This window comes from Ostrea edulis, chromosome 4, assembly GCF_947568905.1.
Source record: "Ostrea edulis chromosome 4, xbOstEdul1.1, whole genome shotgun sequence".
NCBI lineage: Eukaryota > Metazoa > Mollusca > Bivalvia > Ostreida > Ostreidae > Ostrea > Ostrea edulis.
This window is the reverse complement of record NC_079167.1, coordinates 86,141,949-86,153,716: the sequence shown is the minus strand read 5'-3', so window position 1 is coordinate 86,153,716 and position 11,768 is coordinate 86,141,949. Positions and strand designations below refer to the sequence as shown.

General features: G+C 36.1%; 1 protein-coding gene across 16 annotated transcripts in view; it reads left to right on the top strand.

Moving 5' to 3' along the window:
• The first annotated feature begins 655 nt into the window (after positions 1-655).
• Positions 656-11,768, top strand: part of LOC125669459 (probable 3',5'-cyclic phosphodiesterase pde-5) — a 56,806-nt gene continuing 45,693 nt past the window's right edge. For 7 of the 16 annotated variants that reach the window (XM_048903962.2, XM_048903956.2, XM_048903959.2 and 4 more), the window contains exon 1: positions 10,591-10,768. In XM_048903962.2, the coding sequence (XP_048759919.1) occupies positions 10,606-10,768 (163 nt within the window). In that variant the 5' untranslated portion in view covers positions 10,591-10,605. Of the gene's footprint in view, positions 1,109-5,929; positions 6,105-10,590; positions 10,769-11,768 lie in introns of those variants that run through there. The other 9 variants (XM_056164078.1, XM_048903961.2, XM_056164081.1 and 6 more) reach the window with 7 other exon arrangements.

Below are 11,768 nucleotides of genomic sequence, written 5' to 3'. Positions count from 1 at the left end.
GGTATCGGGCTGACATTTTGGGGTGTCGGACTGATATTTCTGGTATCGGGGTGACATTTTAGGGTGGCGGGCTGATATTTCGGGGTATCGGGCTGATATTTCTGGAATCGGGCTGACATTTTGGGGTGTTGGGCTGATATTTCTGGTATCGGGGTGACATTTTGGGGTGTCGGGCTGGTATGTGTCATGGGTGAGGGTATTGTTGTACTTATTTTCACCGCTAATGATTCTTGAATAAGTGATTGTTTACAATTTAATGATTTTATACAATCATTCAAGCAGCCCCAAACACCTGAGAAAGATATATATAGCAACACGGTTTTTGTCATTTCTGTGAGCAGATTTATATAACCCTCTAACTATATATTTAATTAGAATATGTGCGTGATTAAAAAGAAAACAAAAAGAGTTAATAGAGTTAAATGAACCCTATTGTATCTTTTCCGTGCACATGCTGTCATGAGGCAATTTGATAAACAGGTTGAAATATCATGTCATATTTAATCAGCCATATTACTTTTAGATCAGTGGTACACATATACCTTTTTTTTCAAAAATAAAATTCCTCGTGCAGCAAGCGTGGATTCATCGTCAATAGCAACCGCATTTTTTCAATTAATTCTGAAAAGCTGATCAGATCATTTGACGTCATAAGCAAACTAAAACTCGCGAGTGTTGTCGTCTGCTCTAGCGGAAGGCTGGGGGACATCAGGATGATCGATTTCTGATGTGGCGGTTGATGATGTCGCTTTCACACCCGCTAATAACGCATCCCCACCTTCCTACCTCCATCTTTCAGCTGGTCTAAACACAGCGAATTATCTTCAGGTGAAAATGAGTTTGGCTCCGTAATCCGCGCACGCTACAGTTTATTGGTATTTAAATGTATGAAATCAGAAAGTGGTTTTTAGTGAATTGTTGTGTTTGCTGTCTGTGGTGAGGTGTGTTTGCTGTTTGACAGTGACAGGATTACGCAGTGATGTGATACCCCGGGCGATGTCCTCACCTGTCCGACAGATGACCCACCGGAGACTCCCTCCTCTACCCGGGGTGGCCCCCCACAGGCGTCAGGGCCGACGATCTCCCGTTACAGACATGGTGGTAACAGGTACGTCATTCAGTAGAGCGCCGTGTTTCAGTGGTAAATTTATGCCATTCGTTTAGTCGCTGTATATCAGCTTTCAGTTTCTATATTATTGACGTGAAGTCGTTTAATTACATACAGTATGTACACAGAGATTTAAAAGCAACACATCAAACCTATTGACAGATAGTTATGTAACCGGAAGCTATTAGAAAATGCAAAAGACCTTAAAGTAAAGCAGCTGCCCCTAGATAAAGAAACCCAGTATATGCAATATCTTTAGATTACGCTTGATTTTGTGAGAGGAGTCTCTGTACCTAGACATCTACATTAACTTTATGTTACGTGGTCCTAATGAAATCTGCGTTCTTTTAAGTTTACGATAAACTATAAAATACTTCAAAAATTATAAATGGAAGAGATGGTTTTTTAAAAAAAAAAAAAAAAAAATACTAACTCAACGAATTTCTAATTCGTAACGAACGTTTGCGTTCTTCAATATGTGTGCGCCGCCTTGGGTTTCAATTTAAATGAAAATGTATTTTCCTTGAATTTACGAAGGCAACGAATATGCATTAGGACAGAGTCAAGACCCACGGGAAAGTTCAAGTTTATTTCCTATTTTATGCGAGGAAGCCATTTAATAAATGACCCGAAGCAGCAGTTAAATATTGCTGAAAAGAAAACGATTGAACGAGAAAATATTTAATATGTAATCGGAAACATCAGCCCCGTTAGGCCAGTCATTCATTCAAAGCTGGCAGACGTTATTGACTGTGTGATTCGAACTGAATGTGAAGAAAACGTTTTTATATATTGGTCTATATTTTGTTGAATTACCCATAGATATTTTTTACTCATTAATTCACGGATGAAATTCGTCTTAAATGATGCCACACATATATGTATACACAATAAATATAATGAATTGATTTAGATCTACATATAGTTATATATCTCTAAATTAAGCATCTTAATTAATTCGTCGCATTTGTCGAAATGTAAATTTCGTTCATGACACAATCATATCGGACCGTGTTCTATTTTAAACTATTGTCCCAATATCAGAATAATACACTGGGTAAAAAAAGATATTCGATTTATTTTGATTAATTACATTCAACATTAGTAGGACGGCGCCGTGTTCGGAGTTGCATGAACACTCCAAAACGTTCCTCACATTGCTTAAAGAATTACACATCAACTGAGCAAAGTTTTACTCTCATTAAGTAACCCTGAAACCTTCTCAGCCCTCTAATAATTATCTAATATACCCGTAATAGTTTTAAAATTGTGATAATACACCTCGTCGATTAAGTTAGAATTTTGAGAGGAAAAAAAGATCCCTCTGTTTATTGTGTAGCATTTACATTTCACATGGTCAGAGAAAGGTGTATATATATGTATAAGACACACTTGCAATATTTATTTGATAGGTGCTCTAATTAAAGATACACATAACCTTCACTTAATGCTAAGGAGGAGTCCGTCTTAATGCTATTAACATTTAATATCCGACTCCCTACCCATCGATATTTTCATTCATCATGTGACTTTACCGTGCCGTTAATAAAACCATTCATTGGGTCAATATAATATCTCCCGGGTCAGTGCAGTGGATATTTTATTCGGCTAAAGAAATACCTATCAACGACTTATATATATATATATATATATATATATATATATATATATATATATATATATATATATATATATATATCTATGTATATATAAAGCAAAGAAATAGCAATAAACTCATAAATGAAAATAACTGCCCTAAGTGAAGAAATATTTAATATAAAGCACAGAAAATTTCACTTTATTTGGATACCCACTTCCGCCTCTACCCGTGGTTGAACTCACGGCCTGCGGAACCAAGTTTCTTATATACTCTATCAGCTTTGTGATATTTTTTATACTCGACCAGTTTCTTATATACTCTATCAGCTTTGTGATATTTTTTATACTCGACCAGTTTCTTATATACTCTATCAGCTTTATGATATTTTTTATTATAGCGTATTTTGTATACATACTACATTCGTCTCCTGAACTAAACAGTCTATTTTCATGATTAAGATTTGAACTTTTTCTTTGCTAATTATTTTGATACATATGTATGAATTGCAGTGTATTTAAATTAAATGTAAAATTCTTTATTATATCATCCGATAGACGATACGAAAGGTTTATATTTACTAATACAAATTTATCAATGCTGTACAGTAATTTCAGGTCAATATTACACGGTAATAATGTCACTTCGGGTTAATATTGTAGAGTAACAAGTTCATTTCGGGTAAATATTGTAATGTAACAAGATTATTTCTGGGTATATGCTATCAAAGACAAGGAGATTTCCAAGTCAATATCAAAATGGTAATAAAAGCAGGTTCGGATCAATATTGTACGGCGACTTGCTATTTCCTTCTCGATATGGTATGCATGTTGAAAAGTTAGATTTATATTATCGTCAATACATGGTTCCAAAGTCATTCCTTGGTCAATATGAAATCACTATGGTAACAATTCGTTTTCTAGGATCAAATATCGCACGGCAATATTGTATCACTGTGGGAACAAATGCATTTCATTGTCAATAATGGATTACAATGGAAACGAAGTTCATTTCTAGGTCAATAATGAATGATGACAAATATTCTGGATAATAGTTCAATTACGATGATATATAACGTACCAGTAATTATCATATACTATGGTAAACACATAACATGCTGATTTCCTGGTCAATATACATGTACATATAGATTGAAGCGGAAACGTGACTTATGTTTTAAACGGCCATAAAAACCAAAATACGAATCATCGACGAAAAAGCTATCGGTCTTATATATATATATATATATATATATATATATATATATATATATATATATATACATGGCGGAAGAAAGGGGTAAAACGTCCTACAGGAATTAAACCATAGACCACAGGAACTAAAGATGTCTACGTAAGTTAGTCATTCTGATAGAAAATTAGCCTGCGTGATCGCGTGATGATATAAAAGTTGGAAAAACGACCAAGTCTGTTGAGGGGTCACTTTTAAATTATCTTTAATAATTAGATGCCGGTGTGTACCAGGGTTGGAAAACGACCATCCGAAACGGTCAGGCAGGCGGTGACGAATTGTCAGTACGATATATTCGACAACCGTACTCATTTTTACAGCTAATGCAGAACAGCAAATGTCATAAATAAGCTTTATTTGTAACTCGTTTTTGTGAAATGATAAACCTCCCAAAACTGACGATCAGAAGTTGCAGATTTTGAACAGGACTGACAACTTTTGAGTTTTGCCAGCTCTGTGACTGGGTCCTAATTTTAATGAGTTTCCAACCCCATGATAAGTAAGATATTGAATACCGTGACTAGTAATATACTGGACACGTGGTCAGTGGTCAAAGTCAATAGAAATATATAATCTCAATAATTAGCCATCAGTGACGCAGTGTTCAGATCAATGTAAGGTAGACCTGAATCTACAACCCTGGGTATACACGCACACGGAGATTTAACAGCAGCGGTAACGCTTGTCCCTCAGGTTCGTCTATTTACTTTCTTATCAGCTTCCGCCTGGGTTACCTAGGTAAACGTTTCCTTCCGCATGGCCGGTAATCGCCTCGATGAACTGCCGACAATGCTGGTTTATTTTCTACCACCCCGCGGTAACGATGCACGCATGACATTAAAAAAAAAGAAGCAAAATAGCTAATCAAAGTACACACCACCACGCTGCCTGGTCTTCAATATTAAACGAGATAAGGCGTACTTCATTGCACTCTCCACGAAATTCTTCAAATTCAAAAGCGTGCAATTAGGAGATTTTCATTTGATGCCAGGATAATTTTCTCTCTGTGTTGTGTGCTATAGCGGAGACGGTGGGCGATAACAGATGCCTTTGAATATTGCCTTCGTTTTTTACCTCCATTTTTTTTTAGTTCTTCGGTGGTAATATAATGTAATTTCTAATTGGACACTTAAAGTCTGCACACTCTTAATAATTTATCAGTTATTGCAATTAGTGTAACAATTATTGCAGATCCTTATTTCTATTTTCAATGATTAAAATTCCAACAGATTCTGAAGTAAAATATATTGTAGACTTTCTCTGAATACTTCTTATCGGGACTCTTCAGAGAACAGGAACATATTACTATATTTGCTTTTAAAAAATGATATCACTAATCGTGAAATTGATAGATAAATTCTATCTGATTAAAAAAAAATGTCTGTAATTCTACATTTGTAACATTAAGACAATCAGATACATGTAACTCTGTAATTATCACATATACCGTGTGAGAACTAATAAATAAATACTTCTCCATAAAACTAACAACACATAAATGAATGCAGCCTAAGTAGAATAAAGCTCCTAATGATTAAGAAAAAGAAATAATGGTAAGTTATGTGCATTGTTAGAGCGTTTGCTCCGTGGAGGGTGATGTGTCGCTAGTCGTCCGTTGCACCTTTCCCTTGGCAGACATTAATCCCACACAGGGTCAGAATCCGCTCTGATTTTTTCTCTCCCTTCAGTTTTATTCATGATGCAGAGAATGCCATTCTATTGCCACATATATCCGATTCAATTAACAGGACCCCGATCTGAAGAGAAGCGTGCTATCTCAGTAACGCAATGAAACAACTAGAGATGTTATCATAGGGTCAATAGGCGAACAGAATTTACCAGGCCATTGTCATAGCTTGTGTAAAACCTTCTACTTGAGAACGTTTTTATTTACCTAAAATTCCGAATTCAAGGGACACCTTTATTTTCGAATCCGAAATTTTGCGCAGGGAAGTTGCACGTGAGATCTGGGGAAGGATGTTGTGTCACCGTTATCTCCCTCCCGTTATCTCGTGTCTTTGTGACGTCATAAGATGTGTCAAATACACAGACATCGGGCATACTAGCCTTGTCGGGAATGTCTTTGAAATCGTTGGGTAGGTACTAGTCTGTTATTCCCTGTTAGATTATATTCTCGGAGTGCAGGAGGTGAGTACATCGTTGATTCTGTGACTAGGCATTTACAGATTTTGTGAAAATCAATTTTAATACAACGGAAAATGTTGTGCATTTTGTCAAATCGGCTTTATCTATATAGTACATGTAACGTAGTTTGATGACGCGGGAGCAGGTGCCCGATTATTGTTGTTGACAGGGATCGTCTTATCAACATTTTCCTTGATTAACTTTACATTGTCTGCATCTGAAAATTTAAATATTATACAGGTACGTGTATCTTGTACAAACAATGTAGAATATAGTTCTGAAACTTTGTAAGCCAGATTTAGTATATTTCTAACTTTAGATGAACACTTTCTTAATGCATAACTCATAGTAAGTTAAATTTAATAGTTAATCTACAAAGCATTTGAGCCCAGATTAATCTGTTTTACTTGTGTGTATATGTCAGTCACACACTTTCCAAAACAAAGTAACGTCCGTGAGGTATTAAAAGGTCGCTGATGGTCAGTATAAAATAAAATACTGCATTACTAGTACATGGAGAACTGGGCTTAATATGATTTTCACAGCGCACCAATCTGGACTAATTTAAACAGTGGTCGTTTTCTCGAACTAAACTGAATTCATTTATCTTATCACAGTTACACAATTGCATTTAGAGATTAAAAGTTATGGTAAGAAATCGTTAATAGTTTAATAACATTCGTAAACATGGAGATTGACAACATATTCGAGTAGTCATTATGTCGGGGAGTCGATTATTAAAAGGTAGCTTCACTCTCGTGTGACTTATGGATATGAATGGTTGAAAGTGGAAAAACTGTATTAATTTCAATTCATTATAGTTTGATTTAATTAGTAATCAAATACTATAGTAATATATGTTTGTTGCCACCTTATTGAAGATGTCTGACATATAAAACAAAAGTATAGCACAACATCAGAAAATCACACATTTTCATAAAACAAAATATTAAAAATAGATAATTACTTGTTAAAATGAGAAGTTTGGAAAAACTGCTAATTTTTGAATATATATAGATATGTTGTGGATATTAGGAAAAACAGTGTACATGTATAATAGAACCAGCATAGGAGTTATTGCCCTCGACAATATTTCTTTTATTATAAATAATTGATTATTTATGAAAAAGATAAACCTTTTCACCACCAATAGTTTACCAGATTTTTATTTTATCCAATGAATAAAATTCCTCTGAAAAATATAATTCTTCCATGCACAAAGTTTGATTTAAGATTTTTGCAAAAACCTTCAATGTATGACATCCCATGAGAATCGATCTACCGATACTTTTCACACAGTGCACTTCACACAATCATGGATGTAGTGCAAGGGAATCAGGGGTGCGTTCAAAACCTTCATTCCTGTGCATATAATATTGACCCCGAACCGCAAAAGCACTGTGACATGATACAAAAATTCACAACAGGTCACTAGGTGAGACGAGAAAAATGAAGATGACGACAAAGCTTTCCTACATTGTATATTCTAGGTATTGTCATAGAAGATTAATTGTTCTAAATGGTGGTACACAAGTTTACATGCTTGTCTTTCTTTCGTTATAAACTCCAAGAATTGTATAACTGAAGTATGTTTCTGTTTGCTCACTGCTTCGAGAGAAAACGCAACTAACGTGCGCACACGTCCTCGGCGTCTGCGAGCATATCAAGAATAGGATTTCCGAATCACTTCAGGTGTTTTGCGATGGAAGATACTGTCGTATGGTGTTTTTTCCAGTCCTGTATAATTCTATCGTTGTCGGGCCCATTTCATAGGCATGCCCTTCCCTCATCGTACAGTCTCTGAATGTTCTCTCATCATACAGTCTCTGAATATTCTCTCATCGTACAGTCTCTGAATATTCTCTCATCGTACAGTTTCTGAATGTTCTCTCACCGTACAGTTTCTGCACGAATATTCTCTCATCGTACAGTCTCTGAATATTCCCTCATCGTACAGTCTGAATATTCCTTCATCGTACAGTCTGAATATTTCCTCATCGTACAGTCTGATTGATTGATTGATTATGGTTTTACACAGTTTTGGCAGTATTTCAACCATTTTACGGCGGTCGTACAGTCTGAATATTCCCTCATCGTACAGTCTCTGAATATTCTCTCATCGTACAGTCTCTGAATGTTCTCTCATCGTACAGTCTCTGAATATTCTGTCATCATACAGTCTATGAATATTTTCTCATCGTACAGTCTCAGAATATTCTCTCATCGTACAATCTATGAATATTCTCTCATCGTACAGTCTCAGAATATTCTCTCATCGTACAGTCTGAATATTCTCTTATCGTACAGTCTCAGAATATTCTCTCATCATATAGTCTCAGAATATTCTCTCATCGTACAATCTATGAATGTTCTCTCATCGTACAGTCTCAGAATATTCTCTCATCGTACAATCTATGAATGTTCTCTCATCGTACAGTCTCAGAATATTTTCTCATCATGCAGTCTATGAATATTCTCTCATCGTACAGTCTCTTAATGTTCTTTCATCGTACAGTCTATGAATATCCACACACTTTACAGTCTATGAATATCCACACACTGTACAGTCTATGAATACCCACCCACTGAACAGTCTCTAATCTCTAAATATTCTCTCATCGTGCACATATCGTTTCTACGACTGTATTCGTTTGATCCTTGTTTACTCGTCCTAGGCACCTCATCTCATCTCTGGTATATCCAAGGGTCCGTCTTTGCCTAACTCTATCTCGTATCGATTATAGGAGTTATGAGATTGATCTCTGTTCGTTATCTTCACCTTTATAGGAGTTATGAGATTGATCACTGTTCGTTATCTTCACCTTTCACCCTTTGGAATTTGTGTAGAATTCTGTCTTAAAGCTGTGATGAAAGTCCCCCGGCTATAACTTGCGTCACAAACAATTGACGATTGGTTTGGTTGCATGGTTTTTGCTGGGCCACGACAGACGAAACTGATTTAATTGTGTGGGAAATGGATTTGATAGCAGCAAAGAAGTATGCCCACATACGAAATATGTGTTGTACGGCAATAATTGGGATATAGGGCTAGATTCGATCTAGTAAACTCGTACGACAAAATCTGCAGCAGGTCTCGATTATAGTCACGTAATGAAATGTACGCCTGTCGTGAGATGAATTGTTGTCGTAAGTCCGTATTTACCCTACTCTTGATTTTGCATTCTTTGTGAGATTTGTGGGATTGATCACTGTTCGGCGTGTCCTCACTTTTTCGTGAAACCACAACAACCACAGAGAAGGCTTAAGATTCTGAAACGTTCGTTGGATTGCCGTGAATAAAATGTAGGACAATACGACTAACATCTGGATTTCTGCGCTTCTCATGGTCTCAGAGGTGACCCAAAATCGAAATTCGAAGGTGTCTTGTAACGTTGTGAGGAATGCTGGACAACTCGCCCCCAGACAACTAGCCCTCTAGACAACTCGCCCCCTCTCAGGACAACTCACCCCAGCCCTTTCTTGAGACAACTTGCATTCAATATCACATATCAATATATTATCACACTTTAATCCTGTGTGTTTGTGTAATTGTTATTTGTTTTTTACTCTTTCAATCTATACAGATACGTCTTTTTATTTCATACTTTAACACGAATGGTGAAATTCAAATAGAAATACATATATATACGCAAATTAGTGCATTTCAGAAAAATTGCATAATTTTCAAAATTCAGTTGACTAGAAAATATATTTGTCAATCTTCACGTAATTAATTAAAAGAAATATATGTCTCCAATGAGAGGTGAAGATAACGAACAGTGATCAATCTCATAACTCCTATAAGCAATACAAATAGATAGTTGGGCAAATACGGACCCCTGGACAGATCAGAGGTAGGATCAGGTGCCTAGGAGGAGTAAGCATCCCCTGTCGACCGTTCACATCCGCCGTGAGCCCTATATCTTGATCAGGTAAACGGAGTTATACGTAGTCAAAATCAGTGTGCCAAGAACGGCCTAACAGTCGGTATGAAACACGCCAGACAGCATTTGACCCAATGATAGGTTGTATTGACGAACTAGATCGTTATAATGACCATATAATTTGTGAAATGCTGACTTCAATCGAGACTGTTGAAACCCCTGTACCATCAACTTGTTTGCCAATATTATAATTATAGTACACCAGCTGAAGAGCCAACTTATACACTCCCTACCAAAACCTAGCTTGTTCCATCCATAAGTATATATATTTCACATAAAAGTGATGATGGATTTACTGGACCCAAACATTGGATTTTTACGGCTTGTGAAAATTATATCTTTTATCTTGCATAAAAAAGACACGAAGTCCTGAGAGAGGGCGAGTTGTCCTGAGAGGGGGCGAATTGTTCCGAAGAGGGGACGAGTTGTCTTGGGGCGAGTTGTCCTGATACTGTTGTGAGACGTCTTCGACATGGCACGACATACTGAAGTGGACCTGGCATTTAGTATTACGTACTTACAACGCTAAAAGAAATGAGGATGCTCAGAACTCTCCGAAAATGACTTTGGACAGCATATTACGTCGCAAAAATTCTGTGCATGGTAAACATTCCAGGTCATGCCTCGCGTTCTTCATAATAATATGTTATAATGAAGTTCTACCACAACATCAGTTAAGGAAATTGTTCGTGACGTTACGAGAAGCAGATATTTGGCATCTAGGTAAAATGGATCATATTATCTGTGTATATTTAAAATATTCAATTTCATTTGAAGCAATATAATAAGGTTATAACCATGAAGCTAAATACCACGATTCCATGTTACATCATACTGGATCTCCCTCGCTGTTGGTCTGCTCAGTCGATTGTGACGTCAGCATGGTTTCCTACAGAGGGATACGACTCGTATTGAATAGACACCCAATAAGACCTTATATGATATCTTGACAGTATTGCCTTACGTCATTAATACAGTTTCTAGTTTTATTTGACAATTAAACCTGCTTTATGTGACACCAATATAATCAGACCGTATATAATCATTCTGGAAACCCGACTCTATACTTATTGCAATTCTGTTATTCATCATGCTTTTCACAATGAGTAATCCGACAACCTGTCTAATCCAACACTAAATTTTGCTCCCACTGAATATCGAATTTTACAGGTTTCACTGTCGGGTGATACTCGAGAATTTGACTGATTAGTAATGATTAATTACATGCGATTGATTGATTGATTGAATATTGTTTAACGTCCCGCTCGAAAATATTTCACTCATATGGAGACGTCACCACTGCCGGTAGATTAATTACATGGGAACAGGGATGTAGATTCAATAGGTCCTCATACAAGCCTTATTCATTTTGATTTCACCTGGATATATTTACCGGTGTGGAGACGTAACACAGCGTATATCTGATGGTGATGTAATCACATACCTGCAGAAGATTACTAATGGGATGAATTGTTCCTTGGACAAAATTTATTTCAATAGTCAATATATATATATATATATATATATATATATATATATATATATATATATATATATATATATATATATATACCCCGGGCTGAGGTGAAAAATTTCAGTACCTAGTTGTGATTATTTAGTGCTTTATATATATATATATATATATATATATATACGAGATCTTGGAAATCTAAATTCTTAAGTTGACATATATACGTATACACAGTAGGACTCGTCATCAGCT